Raw genomic sequence first — 20,659 nt, 5'->3', positions numbered from 1 at the left:
GCAGTTAGTTAATAGTGCAAATTGGACCTTAAAATAAAGTGTGACCCATTTTCATTTAATTGAAATTAACATGCAATTAAGTGTCCAAAAACTACATTCAGTTCGCACTTCAGTATATTGTTTTAAATTATATTATTTCCCTTTTATTTCCATATTATGTTCACAAGGTACTGTTATGCCTACTATTTAAAATTTGTATGCAGATAGAAAGAAAGAAAGAATAATAAAATAATAAGCTAAGTAAAAGATTCTTCTTGTTCAATTGTCACACTGGAAAAGAAATGCTGAGCACAATAAGACACTGCACATTGTGCTAAACATGCTAAACTATTCACAGACCATTCACATAATCTGCACAATATGCATCAAGTACTGTATAGTATGCATAGCACTATAGTTTGCTATTCCAAACTTAGTGAGTCTTTTCCACACTGACCCTCACATTCACTGTCAGCTTCATTCTAATGTTGAAATTACACAACTGCATGTCTTTTAATGAAGCGCATAATGCATCCTCAACATCTGTACAACACAATTAAGCTACTGTTCAATCATGCCACCACTTTACCAAAGTTCATAAGCCAAACATGTAACCAGGCATTCAATTACAGCCATTTCAGGGCAAGCTATAGTTAGCCATTTGAAACGTTATGCCCGACCACTGCTTGATTTGTGGTGATGCAATGAAATGCACAAAGCCACCACCATTTCAGTCACCTTGAAAACTGACTATCCCAGGTTTAGCGCTATATTAGCTGTGTACAATTGTATTTGTTGAAAATCTGCACAGTTTCAGTCCCAGAGATGGAGTTGGGGAGCGGTTAGCCCTCATGAGGCATATGGACGGCTAATGAGTTCCAGGTGTGTGTGCCAATGTCTCACATGAACCTATTATAACATACTGCACTTCATACGCACGGGACCTTAAGCTCCCCTACTGAAACCAAACACGCCACTTTAATAAGCAAGGCAAGCCTAATTGAGTTCTATCTTCATTATTTTTTGACTTTATCAAACTGTTGAAGGGCCTGTGCTCACCGGTACAGCTTCATCTGAGTTTTTTTTTTTTTTTTGAGTTTCTTTTGCATTCCAAAGAGGTGAGCAGCCTGGAAACGTAACTGCCTCCAACAAGTTTTTTTTTTCCCTTGCAGTAATTGTTGGAAGTGATTATTGTAAACACACACACACTCACTCACAGTACCCCATACAAAAGTACACCACCACATCAGGAGAAAACAGCAACCAGATGTGCTTTTAGCAGAATGACCAGAGGAAACACTGACTATTAAAGGTAGAGTGAGAAGAAGTGTAATATGAAGTGATGCGTAGTGCACAGCAAATCACTAGAACATTTCACATTTACTGTATGCACCATATGTGTGTGTGTGTGTGTGTGTCCATATATAATATAATTCCTATATATATAATAGAATCCCTGTTGTTCAAACTTAAGAAGGAACAATAGGGACATTTGTATTAAAAGCACGATTTATAAATTTAGAATAAGAAACTACGTAACTGTTATTATGCAATTACTTAGTCACCTGCCATTGCGGTTTAAAAAACATTTGTTTAATATATCTTAATATCCTGTCCCCTTAAGACATTCACTTCCTAAACGAATCAAAGACGAACTTTTAAGGAGCTGTACTCAGCGTAATTGTGCCATCTTTCTCAGCAGCTTGTGTAACATGGCAGATATGACACTGGAACAATCTCTGCTGTCTTTTGATCAGTCAAGGCCCTCAAGGTATAACCGTCTCTTCTTTCACTTCACACTTTACGCTGTCACAGCTCTTCAGATTCACTTCAGATTCAAGTGTTCATCTGCTCTGCAGCCACTAGATTTATAAGGATTGTTTTTTAGACAATGTAAAATATTTGGAGTACCTGGAGGTCTTTGACATTTGAAGGTCCTGGAACTCATTTAGCTCTTGCGGTTTTCCATAAGTAATAAGAGCTCTGGGACTGCAGCAGGAAGGAGCGCTGCGACTGTAAATATTCCTCATTTACTTGCTCCTCTTTGGGCATTATGGCTAGTTTTCCAAATGTTACATTAGATTAGCCTACACACTGGCTGTGAGTGACCAACATTAGTGCTGTTTGCCAAGTCAAGCATTACTATTACTATTGTTCAAACTTGTAGTTGAGGGTTTGTTCAAATATTTAAAGGGATCGTTCACCCAGAAATGAAAATTCTGTCATTTACTTACCCTCATGTCGTTCCAAACCTGTATGACTTTTTAACAATGAAAGTTGGTTTAGTCCATTGTTGTTTTGGATGCCATTTACCTTTTTATTCACATATGGCAAAATATTTTGAATATATATATATATATATATATATATATATTTTACATACTTAAAAATGGCCAAAAATATATGGCTAACGTATTTTTCAAATGAGTTCAGTTAGTGTTAGTCTAGTTTTATATTTCCTAATTTTAGGCCATTTATATTTGTGTTGTTAAATATCTATCTATTGACATTTTATTTTTATGGATTAAACGTACAATTTTTCCCTGCTGGATAATAAACCTCTAACAAACTTACTTAAAACTCAAAAATCTAACAAAATTACATTCAAGGTGGGACTTTTAAAGACCACAGTGTGATAATGATCGTAATAAGGGTAGAATCTTTTGACCCTGGAGACCTACTGCATTAGCAGCGAGTTTTGAGCAGGCCTTCAGTTAGACATTGTTTGCTCATATTTATCTAGTACAGTGTGAAACATGTACACAAACATTTTCCAAAGACAGCCCACCTTCCAAACCCCAGCTGATTTGTTTGGATGAACCCAAGATTTGATTAGATGACTCTCACAACTTCATCTTTGATGAGATACCAAGATAACAAACAAGAAACAACTGAAAAACCCTAAACAAACTCAAACCACATTATCAGATGCATCATTTTAATTAATGTGAACAAGGTTTGAACACCTCAGTACAATGGCATCAGTGTGTTAGAGGAGAAACATGCTGCAGAGAACATTTTGGATGTGATTAACAGCACATGCTGCTAACACAATGCGAGTCATGCGCAATATGGCATATTAAAATTCATACTCACAAACTGTTCAACAAGGGTCTGTGATTAATTGCTACAATACATTTATGGAAACAAGAGCACAGATGTTCACTATTCATTGAGAGGCAGTGTTAATGCATTGTGGCATCATAAGAGAGTCAGTTACAGGTCAGCGCTGCAGTGTGTTCATGGCTTGACTACAGGCCTGGATGGTGATTACATTAATAGGCCTGATGCCTTTTGCCTAAAAGTATCTGGTAAAAATAGCACAGCTTTGTGACATATAAAAATATTTTGAGATGTGATTATCCGTATTGGTTTTGGACCGGAGTGTATGTCATGGCGGGCGTCCCAGGGAGGACACAGAGCCGTATTTGTAGGACGAGGGCAGTTTGAACACAGGCGTTTCCCATGGTTGGCCACATTATGGGATGGATTCATCACCGGCTCCCGTAGACCACTGGAGAATTCCCTACTGCGAGAGATACTTCTCGTGTTACTCTGGGCATCCATAGTAAGATAGAATAGTTTTCCAAGATACAAGACAGTGGAGTCATTCTTTAGTGGAAGAAATACCTGACAGTGGCGCTGAATGGTGCTGAATGGCTACCCATAGTGCTCTGACTTGATGCTCTGTGAGGAATTGTACCTAAATGGAAGAGACCATTCACTGCAGAACAAAGTATACAGCCAGATTGTATAAATGGATTGTTGATATCATTGAGAAATGAGTGCTGCTTTTGACATGTCAAAAGCACTATCCACTCTTTTGAGAGGAATCCAAAAATAAAAATTCAATTAAATGGTGGCTGATATATTTGCCACTGGAAAAATGTAATTAGTATTATCAAAACCAATTACTTTTTAATGAAAGTCTGTAAAACTGTAAATACAGTGTTTTAGCTTTTTATTAATTGGATTTAAGTATAGTTCAATCATGACAACTCTCGGAGGATTTTAGCATGGTGATGGATATAAGAAAGTTAATGTATTTGGTCTTGGCGGAACAGATCTGCTACGCTGCTGCTGTTGGTTATTGCTGTAGTTGTAGATTATTGCTGCTGCTGCAAGCAAGTACAGGAACTTGCTACTGCCAATGCATCTGGCAATACGGTGCATGAGTATTTAAGACATACTGCTGCTGCACAAATAGCATAGAAAATAACCCCGTAGCAGATCTATACAGGTGGAGCTGGGGAAGGTGGAGGGTTTCAGAGAACTCTGAAAGTGCGCTGCAGGAATCTCAAGTGAATGCTAGCTAGCCATATAACTGCAAGGCAGTAAGCTCATTGGCTGCATATGCAGCATGAACCAATCAGCTTGTGCCAAGTCGTTTAACTCTCTGAATATCATCGGTTACGTTAATAACCCGTCGCCTGCGCCATCTAGAGTTTCATGACTGAACTATATACATATGCCCATTATTTCACGTGAAACAATCAGCACAGAATGTGAGAAAAAATAAAACATGTCTGTATATGATACTGTTCACACAAGATGTGCTCTCTAATACTGTCTGCTCTATTTTGTAATTGTTGGTCTATATAAATATGCCGCAGACAAACATCCTCGGTTGTTGTTTTATACTGTTTGTTTTTTTAAAGATTTTATTTCACTGCATTAACTACAGTGATTATTTTTATACATTCATATAGAAATACTCACTGTAGTTATTGCAGAGAAAATTGTTTGATATATTTTAGACCTTTCCAACTAATGGCCTAAAACAATAGTACCCGATTAGTGTGTTTTAATCGCTTATGATTGATAATTAAATGAAACAGCAATAATTATATTATGGTGAGATCAGGGTTATTATATTTTTGAATTTAGATTTTAGATTTTTTATGTATTCTTTATTACAGTTTTCAGAATATCATTGTTAGTTTAAGTTTTTTTTTTTTTTTTTCTAGTTTCTGACTATTTTGTTTTGATTTTAGTTTTTGTATTTAATATTTAGTATTTTAGGTTCATTTTTTAGCACAGTCTAGTGCCATCTTGTATAGTTTAATGCAGGCTGAATGTAAAGGCCTGCAATAAACCTTAATTTCAGGTTTTATAATATTGTATTATAATATTTCTCGTACTAAAATAATTTGTTGCAATTATTACTTTTCAGCTAGTTTTGAAGGATGAAAATATATTTTACTAAGGTTTCAGTTTTTATTTTTATTTCAGTTAATGAAAATGTCGTTGTTAATAATAATACTAGGTCTGATTGCTATATGCATTGTAAAGTATTTTTATATGACTATTTTGAGTGAAGTTAGTAGTTTTTAATTCATTAGCTAATAATTTTTGTTGAAAGGGATCAAATGTAAATAGTGAAAGTAATTGACATTGTATTAGCCACAACAAGCTTGGTCCAGGATATCCATAAAATTGCAGTTCAGGTAATTGAAAACCAAAACCTACCATGATGAGTATCTGAAATTAGAATAACAGTGGGTCTCTAGTGCTGACAAACCTATGAGGCAGTCCTTTGGTGAGCTTCTAAGACAAATTCTACTCAGGACATCTGGCTAGATGGAAAAACAGAAGTATATGTCATGACAGGGTTGTGTATACTCAACAGTAAATGACACAAGGATGAGTATACAGAAAAATAAAGGAGGTTTACTGTGTGAGTGTGCCCCCTTCTGTTGATTATGCTATCAGCTCCGAGAAAGAACAACCAAACAAATGTTACAATCACAAGCAAGTCATTCAGTGATTAAAGCACAGACTATTCTGAGAAAACAGACATGACAGATAATATTTCATAGACTTTCATAAGGGATGTTAATGGTTTTTCAAAGAAACCATCAAACGCAGTCGACTGGAATGTAATTAAATAAGGTATGCATTTCTCTGTCATGTCAGTTTTGTTTTGTACAGTTGATTATGAAACAGTTTAGTATTACTGAATGAAATATAAAAATAAAAAATTATGAAACTGTGAAATGTGAAACTAAAGGACTTTTTACAAGTTGTTCTAAAGGTTTACTTACACACTAGAACTTAGTTTAGAATAGGGAATTTTTGTCACCAGGGAAACTGAAATAAACAGAGAAACGCTCTTTGAAATAGTATAATAACTCACAAAATTGATCTATTTCATAGTTACTAGGGCTAAAATATTTTTAACTGCTTAAAAAAACTAACAGTTGGAACAATCTGTTCATCTTACAGCAGGGCCGTGCACAGACATTTTGAGGGGCAGTGGTCCAAACCAAAAAAGGGGCACTAGGGGGGTGGGTGCTTGTTAATACAAATGATCCAGTTGTTACAAATATACAATTAAAAGAGAAGACAGCACACTCTGTAATAATTTCAGACTTTATTGTAGATGTTTGGATAAGAATGGGCTCTCCCTCACTCTCTGAGCCTGCTTCTGCCTCATCTTCAACGGAAGTAGGGGAGAGTGGGGTAAGTTGAGCCAGTGGGTAAGTTTACCCACTCCCTGTATGTTGGCAACTGTACACTTTTACTGTCATGTGACCATGTATTTTGGAACCACCCATCATTTCTGCCAGACTGTGAAAAGGAGAAACATATGGGGGAATGTAAGGGACCCATTTACTTAAAGGGGTCATATGATGCTATTTTAAAGATCATTATTTTGTGTATTTGGTGTAACATAATATGTTGACATGCTTTAATGTTCAAAAAACACATTATTTTTCAAATACTGTACATTATTGTAGGTCCTTCTTTATGCACCAAGAGCTTGTAACACTCCAAAGAGAAAGGAAAACTTGAAATCGCATCATATGACCCCTTTAAAAAACTGTTTTTGGCTTGTCAAAGTAAAATTTTAGCATAACATATGGTTGTTACATCAAAGCAAATTGATCCAGGGGGTCTAAAAATATTTATGATACATATAGGGGATTTAGCAACATACAAAACCATGCAAATCATTTAGTTAAATATTAGCCTGAACTGGTAAGCAACAGTAGCTTTTCCAAAATGGCAGCTATGGGGCAAAGTAAGCCAAATGCTGTGGGGTAAATTGAGTCAGCATTTTAACTTACCCCATCATAAGGCACTGTAGTTAAGTTAAATCTCTGAATTATAAATTGGAATTTTGAAAAATGTGATTGTCACAGTTATGAACTATTGTGTTTGTTTTCATTTGATCCCTCGTGTTACATTGACCTAGTTTCTGTCTCCCCTTGATTGTGTCATTATGTTCAGGTGTGTCTTGTCAATTATCCTCCCCATATAAGTTGTATTCAGTTCAGTGTTTCTTTGTCCGGTCTCGTCAACGTGTACGTGTTTCTTATGCCTTCCTGCTGTGGATTACCTTGTGTGTATAATATTAAAGACTTTTACTTTCATTTTCATCTTCGTGCGAGTTAATTCTACACAAAACCGTGACAGTGATATTACTGGTTTAGTTTATCATATATACATATTTTGTAGTTTATTTGATAGGGACAGTGTCCAAGTGCACCAAATCCTTCTCTGATAAGAACCAGAAAATGCTTTTCATCACATTATAATCAGATATATCTTTCCACCTGTAGTCCCTAATGGCCAACAAACTCTCTGTTTAGTTTGTTTTTAGGAAGGCTACAACTTTACTGTTCAACATATTGTTTCAGAAATGCAAACAATTAAATATTACCCCTAATCCGTGGCAAACTGAGCCATGGGAACACGTTTTTATAAAAAGCCATATTTTTAGAACCCTTTGTCATAGATACATACTGATCATTTAAAATGATAGGAATACTTTCATTAGGATAGGATATATTGTACTTCTGCATCATTTTAACTTATCTTGAGGACCACATAAGTAAAAAATGGCCAAACTTACCCCACTCTCCCCTATAAGTATTAGACATTTAATTTAATATTTTACAGCATAAATCTATATTATATACTAATAAACAACTCATTTAGAACATTTTATTTTTTAACTATTTTATAGGCCTACTGTTAATATGGTTTTAATACAATATGATGTGTTATAGATTACTAGTATCAAGACAAGTGATTATAATGGGAAATATACTCTTAATTACAAGAATTAGTGTGACAAACTGCTAAATATTCTATATGATGATTTACCTGCTGGCTTGCTGGAGCTTTATTCATGTTTGAAGTGTTGAACTGCCTTTAGCAGCCTCCCTTCGCTCTTTCTCTCCTTTTTTGCGAAGGCATTGTTTTTTTTTTTTGTCTACAAAGTGTGTCAACAACAGCGAATTTTATGTTATTTATATTAGATATGATCGGGTACAATAATTTGATTAGACATTCTAATTCTAAGAACGTGGATATTTAGTTGTTATCACTTTTAAAAGACCGAGAGCAAATCATTACCGACAGAAATACAAAAACAAACTACCAAATTACTAATTCAGCTAATCATCCATTGACTGTAATGTGGATTGTAATGCATCTACCGGTTAATGCAACGACATCGGGAACTGTGGTCTCCACTCCAGAGAGCGGCACACAGATCGTGAGAAATGCTCATCACAGTTTTGCTGCTTAATATTTTTCAGGATTCTATGATGAATAAAAATTTCATAACAACAGTTATGCTTTTTACTTTTATTCAATATATATAATATAACTATATATAATATATATATATAGTGCTTTTATACAATACAATAATTGTGTCAAAGCAGCTTTACAGTGTCAAACAGGAAATAGTTTGTCATGCAAGTGGACAATAACAAAGAGTCATTTTTCCAGCTAAAGACAGTTCATTGATGATTCAGTGATGTCATCATTCAGCTCTCTTCATCAGTACATATTTGGAGTAATTTAGCATTACATCTGCTAAGAGCAAGTGATGTACAGTAATGCTACATTTTTTCCAAATCTGCAATGATGAAGAAACAAACTCATCTACATCTTGAATGGCCTGATGGTGAGTCAATTTTCAGTAATTTTCATTTTTGGGTGAACTACTGCTTTAATGCATTTCAATAAGTAAGTAAGTAAGTAAATAAATAAACAGTAGTGAATGTTTGCCATGAAGCTGTGGGGATGCTTCTCTGCATCAGGCCCTGGAAGGCTGGTAAAATTATGTTAAAATACAGAAAAACCTGCAGTCAAGACATCTGCAGATTTGGGAGAACATTTGTTTTCAGTGACCCCACAGCTACAGAAGAGTGACTTAAAGACAGCTGGAGTCAGAGTCCAGCTCTCAGTCCAACTGAGCATTTATGGGTTGACTTGACAAAGGCTGTCCACCCGTGATCTCCATGCAAACTAACTGAGATCAAGCAGTTCTGCCAAGAAGAATGAAAAAGTACACTAGACACATACAGTAGTTTCTTTCCACATATACTAAAGACTGGAAGTGGACTGCCAAAGGTGCATCTACTCTAATCCTCTGTGGTTTGATTTTTGTTAGACACAAAAATGTCCAAATTTCCATAGATCCATATTGACATACCTTTGATTTTGAACAGTCATCTCTAACTTTGATATGTAGGCATTCTGTTCTGAAAGTTTCCTGTACAAATGAGAAAACAACAGAAATGAGGCAAAAATACAAAAAGAAATGACTGCGCTAATGCAGTACTCATACATCTGGACATCTTCTGCATCTCTTGTTGCATTTTCAGGCCATCCTCCTTCATTCTCTCAATCTGTTTTATTCGACATTAATTTGATTTTGTTAAAATGTGTCTTACCTTGTGCATGTTAGTTAAGAAAAAAAAAAAAACCCAGAGACTAAGCCATATTAGCTTCCACATCTACCATATCCAAGTATCAGAGCTAGTCATGTTAAGGACAGGATGCTCTCACCTTCTGCTGATAGTGGGCCAATACACTTTTCTGGTCTCTGGCCTGGAATTGTAAAACCTGCAGAGCATAATAAATATGTCTTTATGCCATAAGTTCATGATTAACATAGCTGCATTCAACTCATTCATTTATGTATAGGATTACCTTGCTTGTCTCTGAGAAGTACTTGACTGCAACTGAACTGATATCTGAGAAAATCTCTCGAACCTCTAAGCTGCCCTATGAGAACAATACACAGATTAGTGGCACAGCTCATTAAAATTAATCATCATCAAAACACACACACACGCACACACACACACACACACACACACACACACACACACACACACACACACACACACACATCTTTTGTATCGTACTTTATCAGATAGTGGGGAGATCTGACACTTTGCTTTACAAATGAGGCATACGCCCTGCTTTCCTAAAGGGGAAAACAAAGACACCCTTTCTGTAAAACTATATTACTTCCAGCAGAGGGCCGTATATCCACACATTTAATTCATGCTCTCACTATATGTAAAGACAGCACCATTATACCATTTTGAAATCTGAATATATAATTTAAATATAATAGAATGTTAATGTAAAATTATAATGTCATATATAATTTATAATGTTAATACTAATTATAATTATGTATAATATAATATATATATCACCATATGCCAGTAAAATGTTGTATGCACCTGTTATTGCCAGAACCCTCTCTAGACTGCTCACACGGTTTTGAGACACAGCCTGTGTTATTGAGATCACACATATTATTACATCTCGAGTGCTTAATTAATTCAGTTTAAAGCACTGAGTTTAAAATATCTACTGTTTTCTCACTTATGATGGAAGAATGATTGACTTAGAAATGTGAAAATAAAACAGATAAACCAACTAAATGTACATCAAACTGGGGTAAAAATAAAGGTGGATGTATAGCATTTGAGCCAAATATACAAAATAATGTAAAAGAATGTCCCTGACGAGTTCTGTGATCACCTAAATCTCTCAAATTACATACCTGTGTCTTTTTCACACGCTATCCAGATTTATACCAGTCGTGTGTACACTAAATTGCAGGTTTAGGCTACTAGTTATCATATAACTAATTAGCAGATTTTCTGTATTTTGTTGATAGTTTTATATTAATAAACGTAGTTAAAAGGCTTGATATGTTAGTGGAAACTAAATTAAATATGTAGATTTTGTCAAATAAATATTCGTGGTTGAACACACTGTTAGAGTGGAATAAAGCACAAAGAGAAGAATCTATAGGTATTTAAAAAGTATTATGGATTTATTAAAATCACTTCAGTTATGAAACATTCTCACTGCAGGGTAAATGCTCAGATGTTTATGCTCAGATGAAGTCATTTAGACTTCAACATTATGCTTCAAACAATGTTACGGTTGTCCAGACACACAGTTAGTCATTTCGTAAAGCTAAACCAACTTCTTTTCGATCAGAAAGTTTTTGAGGTTTTTCATTTGCCAGATTCCAAGAGAGAGGAGTATTGATGTCTGAATAATGGCCCACCGCAAAACGTTTCCATTTGTTTCCTCACTCATTTGGCGAAACTTCTCCTCACGGTCCTGGTTGCAGTAAAATAAACACATACAAATTGCACATAATCACCAGGACAGATGACACTCGGTCTGGTTCTTATTCTGATCCTGGCAAGCAATTAATATGGTAACATTTTGTTGTCAGGCCATCCTACCTGCAATTGCTTACCCTTTGGAAATTTTGCTGCCTGCTAATGTAACGCATCTGGTCAATGAGATGTTGCAAGTTGTACTCCATTGCTTTCATAGTGTCCTTTGCCTTCGCAGCATTAGGATCAATGGTATGCTCGCCCATCTGGACATCTAAATGCACTTTCTGTACATAAAGAGAATAGTAAAAGCACAACTATATCTGACACTTTAAAATTCAAGATATGGGGCCACAGCATTTCACAACTCACCAAACGATCTCCAGCAAACACAGAGAACCTGGTGGAGTTGGACTGCATGCACAAGAAATGCTGACCCGAAGCCGATACACTTTTTACCTGAAATTATTATTTTTTTTAAATAAACAAAATGACACTATTTTTGTACCACTATTTTGGTCAGATCTCTGATCAGTTTAGTAGATATAAGCCCCTAAATAGTCTCTGACTTGGCTGTTGTAGACTGAAAATTGAGTGTTTACTATTGTCACTTTGCATTATTGACACACTATTTTCCTAATTAATGCTGTACAGCTGCTTTGACACAATCTGTATCGTTAAAAGCGCTATATAGATAAAGGTGACTTGACTTGACTTGATAAGAGTGGGCCAAATGTATCACACCAATTATCGAAAACGTTTGCCTCCAGAATTTATCTTGATGTTTGGACCACAAACAAACAAAAGCCCAAACATCAAGTCAACAATAAAGGTTCTACACATATTAAAAGTAGGATTATATTTTCAAATTGTATATTAAATCACCTGTTAGTGTGAGCAGTATATAAGGAAAAGTGTTCCGGGCCCATTCAGGATCAAATAACTGATTCGTCTTGTGTAATAGAGCAAATATGTATAGCATTGTATAACAGCACAATTCATCTTCACTGACCTGACACAAGTGTGTCCTCTGGAATCTCCTCAATGAGACACTTTTCCTCCTGCTCCCCTAAATCAAAATACATCGCAGGAGCCAAAATGACAAAACTGGCTAGCAGCAGGCCTGTCAGCCTCACATTCATTACTGTAAAACAATTCATTTTTAAGGTAAGAAAGTTACAAGTAACAATAACACAACACTAGTAAAGCTTTATGTGCCCAGCAGGTTTAGTGTGAGAAATCTTCAGCTGCTGTTTGTAGAGTCATGTTTAAAGAAGGTAAACAGAAAGTAATGATAAGACTAGGGAGAAACCTAAATATGTTGATAGAAATAGTCAACCTATTACGTCTTGCTTTGTTAAGATATATAGTACAGTCCAGCCCAAAAACTATTTAGACACCGTGTCACACTTGAGAATGTTGTGCATTAGAAAACAAAATATCAAACCAAATGTCATTTATTAGAAAGACATCACAGTTTTCGAGCCAAATATTTCACAAAAAGGTTTCAAAAGAGGATCAAGACTAAATATTTTGTGACACTTTGTGACCATGTCCATAATCACTGTGATAAACAACACCAGAATGTGGTTTCCTGTGTGAACCCTAGAACTGATTCATTGACTAAAATGCTTATTAAAAGACACTGCAAAAATGGCTTTGAATAGTGAAATAGAAAATGTCTGGCATCATTTGATTTGATCCTTGATATTCAGACATTTTAAGTATGATTTACATGCCCAAAGAGATGGACAATTTATATTGCATTTTTTATCTTTTAGAAAATATAATACATTTTCACACAAGCATGACAAAGAAACTTGTTTTATTTTTTTCTATGTACAACTTTATATACAGTTTTGCAATTAATGTACAGATATCATCCACTGATGCAACATATTTTGAGGAGAACAGAGTATTTTTTACTGAAGATGTTTATCTCGACTACTGAGCTTGATCATGTCAATGGTGAGTTTTATTTTCCACCAGAGAGCACCAGACTCCATGAACAGTGCATGAGGACAGTGTGTGACACTTACAGCAAATTCAGCCTATAAACTCCTGCTATTAGAGCAAATATTGCTGTATTGAAAGTATTTTTGACATCTGCAGTTCCTCATATTTTACTCTCAAATGTGATACACTTACTGGGAATTTACTTTGGGTACTTCAGTCTTCTTTTTAACTTGGGGTATGTTGCCTAGCCTGTTCATTACCACGTTTAAGCTTGTTAGCTCACCCGCAACACCATAGCTTTAAAAGAACAAAGTAATTCCCTTTAAAATGTCTCATTTTAAAGCTGTTAACCAGTAGATTCTTCCCTGTGGATGAGGTATGGATGGTAGGTCCTCTTTATTTTCACACACAGTTGTCAGGGATACAGAGCTTCTTTTCCTCTAGGGGTGGGCAGGCAGCCCCATTGTTTGCAGGATGCATGTGAATATAGCGGGTTCTGTGTTTTACCCCTTTCTCACCACACTGACCCTTACAAAGACCCCAAGGTGACCAGACAGACACCTCACAGTCCAGAGGGGTATCTGTAGAAAAAGAGATGTTGATTAGTACTAATAATTTGAGGAGAACTGGGAACAAATAATTGTAGTTGTTAATAATAATTGCAGTTCATTAAAATCAAATCATCATAATATCAGCCAATCAAAACTTGTTTTGGTGCACTATTCCTTTAAAAAGTGAAGTGACAGTGACGTGTAGCCAAGTATGGTGTCCCATACTCGAAATTTGTGCTCTGCATTTATCCCATCCAAGTGCACACACACAGCAGTGAGTAGTGAACACACACACACACACACACACACCCCGGAGCAGTAGGCAGCCATTTTTGCTGCGGCACCCAGGGAGCAGTTGGGAGTTTGGTGCCTTGCTGTATATTCACTCCCCCCCACCTACAGTCTACCGAGACTTGAACCCGCAACCTTTGGGTTACAAGTCCGACTCTCTAACCATTAGGTCATGACTGCCCCCAAATAGTTATTAGCCCAATTAAATGGGGCTAATAAAGCTAAGTAACTTGATCTCAGGAAAACATAACTAGTTTGTTTTTTTGACAAATTGGTGGCAAATTCATATGAATTTGTACTATTCGAGTCGTGTGAAAATGAAAAAAAAAAAAAACAAGCAAGAAGCATGATCCAACCAGTTTGTATGAAAACGTATGAATGACAATTGTACTAATTCAAATGAGTTTGTCACCAATTTGCCAAAACTTTCATTAAAATTGCCATGAAAATGTTTTGGGCTAAGCATTTATATTCATATTATTGGTAAAACATTTATATTATTTGTGAAGTGTAAAACAAATGGAAAGTTGCCTAAAGGCTAAATCACTTTAATTTAGCATTTAATTTAATGTTCTATGATACATTAAAGTTTAGGGCTGAAATAATTGCTTCTCATCCTGAACCTGCCTAGAGAGATCTCCTGATTCACCGATGCTTTCCAGAAATCCTGACCTTGTAAAAGGTTGATATCTATCACAGACTTTTGTACAAGTAGGAAAACAGAAGGATGGAATCAAAGCACACATGACAAACGCTTCCTGAGTTCTGAGTGGCAGAAAACTTTTAAACGGATTGGCCTCCATTATCGTGTTTGCAGTTTGTTGTGTTGGTTACCATGGGAGTGGATAACCCTTTCTACAGCCCGCAATTTAATCACCACAAGTTCTCTCTACGGATTTGTAGTGTTTCCCTTGAAAATGGAATACATGCATTTAAGATTCAAATGCAAGTATATCATGAATAAGTCCTGTATGAGGAGACAATGCCAGACCATTACAGCATTATTTTGACAAACAATTCCCAATGCTTACTTATGAGAGACCCATCTATTTCATTCCCACTTGGAATCTGATTGGACTGGGTCGGCTGAATGGGTAAGCTGAAGATCTGGTTGTTCTTGATCTTTGTTAGGGAGACTTTAGCTATTGGGGGGAGATGCTTCAGTCTGGGATAGTAGAAGGAGTTTGCAGGGTGACTTGGGAATGATGCGGTTATCTGTTGAGAGAAGACATATCTGTAACAAGATCTGTAATAAGACCTCCATCCCTGCAGAAAAATGTCGGTTAGGTGGTCCGCTTTGCTGGTTTTAGGAGGCATTTTGACCACTGACAAACTGAACCAGCTTAAACCAGCAAACCACCTTATGCTGGTTTAAGTGTTTGTTTGTTTGTTTTTTTCTCAGCAGTGACTGGTTCCCTAAGTAGGCAAACTCTGCTGAAAAAAAATACATCTTAAACTTGCTTAAGATTGTTTCCTGGTCTCCTCTGGCCTCCAAGTCTGGTCAGGCTGGATTTTGAAAAATTTTCAGTTGGTGAGGCTGGGAAACCAGCTGGTTGCCCAGTTAAACACCAGCTTGGCCAGGCTGGGAGAACAGCTTGACCCAAAAAGAAAGACCAGCAAACCAGCTCATTCTGGTCTAAGAAGCATTGTTTCATGGAAAACATTATAAATATATATGACTTGTAGGGTTATCTGCTTTTAGACATTACCTGAGTGATCTTGTCTTGAGGAATGGTCTCAAAATTTGGTGAAGAGAAGGTGAAACCACTATCTGTGCCGGCATCGTAGGGGTAGAGATCTAGGCTTATGTTTTCTATCCAGTTATCACCCTCGCACAAGTTTAGACTGTCTATTCCAACAAACCAGTCAGGACTTGGCACAATGCAGACAATGAAGGACAGCTGCAAAACAAGAAGACCATTAGTGTTCTGTTCCACTCTGGTTTTTAGCTTGCTCATTAGCTAGTATGAGTTGCTGGCTGGTTTTCATTTGGAAAGTTCTATTATTTACAATTCTCTCTATAATATTTTATATGGAATGCCTGGGAGGCCAGTGAAGTATGTGCATGTAGAGAGCCAGTTCCAGAAGAATGCTTTGGACACAGTATGGAAGTGTCCACATCTTCTGACTGAAAACATCTGTGGTTTCTTATTTAAAAAAAAAAACAGCTTAAACCAGCCAATGGTCATTTGCTGGTCTTACTGTAGATGGTCAAAGATGGTCTAGTCTGTATCTCAGTATAGCCAAATAAGAGTTTAGTTGGTTGATCTGGTCAGCCTCGGGGTGTTTCAGCCTGACCAGCTAACCGAAAACCCTTCTAATTGGATTTGATATTCATTTGAGTAAAATATAGCTGCATAATATGCATATAAATACGTCATATGCAGGGCCATGATTTGGTGCTGAAGAAAGGTTCAGGCTTTTCCATGCTTTAACCTACTGCAGTGTACTTACTAAGGAGTGTCTTGCATAGACTTCAAATTCTGTGGTTGCCTGACCGGTTCCTCCAACCACAGCTGGCGCTGAAAAGAGGCCATAGACGCTCTGGATCCGTTCCCCAGCTGCCTCCACTTCCTTTATCAGGGTCCAAGCCTCTGCTCTCTCAGAGAACTCTCTCACTCCATTACTGGCGTACTCGTTCCTTTGCCAGATGTGATAGTCTGAGCTGTGAGTTACTCCTAAAATGAAAATTATATTTATTTTCGATGTGTACTTCTACTTCAGTGCATAACATGCTGCCCAAGCTCTGCCATCATTGTCTTGCTCAGACCCATAGGAACAGAGTGTGAGTTATACAGTGGCTTGTGAGGGGTTGACTTTATTTTATAGGAAATTTTTAGGCATAAAAATCTTGAGCAACCCAGATTATTTTGGGCATCCCTAAAGCACAGTTTAACACTGCCAACTATCAGTGTTACTGTATTTTTATATACTTTTGTGATAATATACAAAAATCTATAAGAAAGTTTTAAATAATGATTTTTATTACCCATATTAGCCATAATCCAATAACGATCAGCAAGCAGCCATGCAAAAAAATACGCACATTGGCTAATAAGTTTATAAAACATTGTTAAAAAAACATCAAAGTTTTTATTGGCATTTATGGTTCCATGAACATTTGACATCCATGAAAACTTTCCACTGCACTAAAGTTCTCCAGATTATCAAAATGTTCTTTACACTAAGAAGAAAAAAAAAATTATTTTAAGAACTGTTCCCAGAAAGGTTTTTGGGGGAACCAAAAATGGTTATTCTATGCCATCACCGTGGAAACCCACTTTTTGAACCTTTATGTTACGTTTGTATATCACCTAACCTTTGTTTTGACTTCCTTTGGAGGGGTTAATCATAGTTACTGGGTCAAACCCCCTCAATAGGAACAATGTGAAAGGTTTGGGTGAACAGACCCAAAAAGGGGTGCAGCAAATGTTAAACATTTTTACAAGAATAATGGTTACTACTACCTTGTTCTTACTCATAAGATCAGCCCACTCACCAATAATGGGGGACCACTGAGCAGGCGGCCTGTACAGAGGGTAGTGTTTGGGGAAGGCAGTCTGAGTCCACTGGCCGGTAAACGTCAGTCTGTACTTGGCTGCGGACGGCGCCATGCACACGCGGTCCACGTCGACCGGCATTGCAGGGACTCCACTCAGCAGGGCCAGAGTCCCGGTAAGCCACTGCAGCCAGCAGTTCACTTTCAAAGATGTCATCTTTTCCATGCTGGTTCTGTGAGGGAACAATAAACTGTTTTACCAGGCATGTGGATGCATGCCATAACCAGGTTTGGACACTATGGACCACTCCTTCCTAAACTACTGTATATGACAATGGTAAAACAGGGGAATTAAAGACTTTACATAAACTCCTCTATGAGTGATTTGGTGTAACTGTGCCATACACTGACTAAGAAGAAAAGAATGTAGGTCAGGATAACCAAATTCACTCTGTGTTTCCAGGCATTCTTACATGAAATATTCAGAAGGATTGGCAATGAAATTGCATAATTTGTTGAAATTGGTTAAGCGATACTCAATATAATATTTTATAAATATTTTTTTAATCGCTATGTTATATTAGCATAGATGGTTACATCAATTTATATTATTATTATCCAACTTCATGCACCATGCACTATAATTAATTTAGACATTATTATATTCAAAATAGAATTCATTTAGTATGTATACACAGTAGTATTTATTATGTATTTGTCATATCAAATACTACCTTTAAATGCATATGCCCTAAAAAAGGATTTGAATTGATCATAATTAAGCAGAAGCAATTCAACATTGTGCAGCACAAATAAAACATATAGTTAAAGAAAGTACTTGCAGGTTTTGATGAGGTTTTCTGCAGAAAAGCTGAGTGGAAGTCACCTGTGCCCAGGCATTCAGAGGAAGACTGCAAGATTACTGTGTGTCTTCCAGCTATTTATGAGTTTCCAGCGGTCCCCACAGTCTAACAATATCAATAACCTCCTGACCCCTCCCAGATATAGTATCGAGCTCTCCACACTCTACATTACAGTTCCATGCATGATTTCCCCATTGGTCTCGGCAAACGAGTCACCGTTTGAATCAAGATTCACACTTTTTTTCCCTCTCCCAACCAGAGATGCATAGAGAAGGCAGCATTATGAAGCTCCTGAGGGTTTCGTAGTCAGTTGAGGAGGCAGTATTATAGGGTTGGTTGATTGTGGAAGCAGGCTTGGCTGGTGGATCAGCAGCGTGGAAGCACCCAGTAAGCCGAAAGCTAACAGATCCCGCCTGCAGCCAGTAATTGCTTCCACATGCTAACGTTTTGCCCCTCACCCTTCTCAAATTCTCTCCAGTTTCTTGACACTTAATTTGCTGAGAGCTGTTTGGATGTGGTTTTCTGCAAACCAGTTCCATTTCTGAGAGCTTACTTGAAGGTTTTTTAATATTCTTCTGTTGTAAATCGGGCTTTGGTCCAACTGGATTGCGACATCTAATGTGTTTTATGCCTGGCTCAATCTGGGGTCAGTTTCTGTCAACCATCCCTCGTTGTTCATTTGAGTTGTCTCACATGTCACTCCATTTGGTCACAATGGACTAACTAAAATATGAATAGAAACTACAGATAGTGTGTTAAAATGAGCTTGGATTGATCACACAAATTTAACAATAACTCTAAGGAAGTAATAAATACATGAGAGTATCTTTAAAAGGCCAAAATGTAGGTTATCATTTGCAAAAAAAAAAAACCTCACTCAATCCTAATGTCTTTACCAATACAGTGCCGCTGTGACACAGGACAATGATGCACAAAAAGCATATGCATTGTACTAATTTAACTCATAAACTAACTACATTTGTTTTGTTTGAGGTGTAAGTGTAACTCTCGCAGAGTTAAAAAAATATATAAATTGTAAGACTTTGCATTGTTTAGGGTAACCAGAAAAACATATATGCACAATAAATCACCAGACTAGTCCACATTAATCTTATCAAAAATCCATCCATTTTCCAAACCACTTGTTCTATGTTTTGTGGATACTGGAGCCCAGTTTTCCAGGGTTCTGGGCCGTGGGCAAGGGAAACCGCCTTGTCATAGTAATCAAAAAACAAAAAGTACATCAATTGCATTACATTACTAAGTGTACTTTTTCTTCTTCTTGAAAGGCACTTCATTACATATGCAACTTTTAGAAAAAGTATTTTAAGAACTACTTCCAGCGCCAACATTTCATATTAATTCTTTATCCAAAGTGACCACCCAGGGTTGTTGTTCTGCTGTGTCAGTCTGGGCTGTTTTGGGAACTATTGTGTTTGAAACAAAAATGTAACCAATGCAGACTGTTCAGATCTTGGCACGAATGTTTATGAAACCATTAACTAGTTCCAGAAATGATGTCTTTAACTAGGTCACATTATTTTTCTTGGAAAAAAGGTAACTGAAGTTATGATAAAAGTGAAAAATTGGAACCAATGCCCGTCTTTTACTGAAGCCTAAACATGGTAACTGGTGAAACACATTAGATTTTGATCATCCAACACTGTATTACATCACTAGGTTCTGTCATTCAGAAACATGGCTTTTCATATCTGCTATGCTGATGACACTCAACTCTCATTCCATCCTGATGATCCGACGATAGCTGCTCGCATCTGAGCTTGTCTAACAGACATTTCTTGCTGGATGAAGGACCATCACCTTCAACTCAACCTGGCTAAGACGGAACTGCTTGTGGTTCCATCAAACCCATCGTTTTATTACAATTTCACCATCCAGTTAGGCACATCAACCATAACTCCTTCAAAAACAGCCAGAAACCTTGGAGTTATGATTGATGATCAGCTGACTTTCTCAGACCACATTGCTAAAACTGCCCGGTCCTGCAGATTTGCTTTATTCAGCATCAAGAAGATCAGGCCCTTTCTTTCAGAACATGCAACACAACTCCTTGTTCAAGCTCTTGTTCTGTCCAGGCTGGACTATTGCAATGCTCTCTTG

General features: G+C 36.8%; 2 protein-coding genes and 1 long non-coding RNA gene across 3 annotated transcripts; all 3 read right to left on the bottom strand.

Moving 5' to 3' along the window:
• Window positions 1-3,439: 3,439 nt before the first annotated feature.
• Window positions 3,440-5,533, bottom strand: LOC107666188 (uncharacterized). Its single transcript, XR_001631642.1, has 3 exons — window positions 5,501-5,533; window positions 3,610-3,682; window positions 3,440-3,508 (listed from the first exon to the last, which is right to left on the bottom strand). It is a non-coding gene; the product is annotated as an uncharacterized LOC107666188 (long non-coding RNA).
• Window positions 5,534-11,126: 5,593 nt separating this feature from the next.
• LOC107666166 (transmembrane emp24 domain-containing protein 11-like) lies at window positions 11,127-12,582 on the bottom strand. Its single transcript, XM_016457346.1, has 5 exons — window positions 12,391-12,582; window positions 11,948-11,961; window positions 11,751-11,837; window positions 11,519-11,665; window positions 11,127-11,376 (listed from the first exon to the last, which is right to left on the bottom strand). The coding sequence occupies exons 1-5, from the start codon at window positions 12,536-12,538 to the stop codon at window positions 11,227-11,229; spliced, it is 546 nt and encodes a 181-aa protein (XP_016312832.1). The 5' UTR covers window positions 12,539-12,582; the 3' UTR covers window positions 11,127-11,226.
• A 673-nt stretch (window positions 12,583-13,255) lies between these two features.
• LOC107666181 (spondin-2-like) lies at window positions 13,256-18,816 on the bottom strand. Its single transcript, XM_016457371.1, has 6 exons — window positions 18,518-18,816; window positions 17,676-17,908; window positions 16,631-16,854; window positions 15,886-16,077; window positions 15,208-15,391; window positions 13,256-13,915 (listed from the first exon to the last, which is right to left on the bottom strand). Exons 2-6 carry the CDS (start codon window positions 17,899-17,901, stop codon window positions 13,737-13,739), a joined length of 1,005 nt encoding a protein of 334 aa, XP_016312857.1. The 5' UTR covers window positions 17,902-17,908; window positions 18,518-18,816; the 3' UTR covers window positions 13,256-13,736.
• Window positions 18,817-20,659: the final 1,843 nt, after the last annotated feature.

This window comes from Sinocyclocheilus anshuiensis, unplaced genomic scaffold (genome assembly GCF_001515605.1).
Source record: "Sinocyclocheilus anshuiensis isolate Anshui unplaced genomic scaffold, SAMN03320099.WGS_v1.1 scaffold489, whole genome shotgun sequence".
NCBI lineage: Eukaryota > Metazoa > Chordata > Actinopteri > Cypriniformes > Cyprinidae > Sinocyclocheilus > Sinocyclocheilus anshuiensis.
This window is presented reverse-complemented; position numbering and strand designations above follow the sequence as displayed.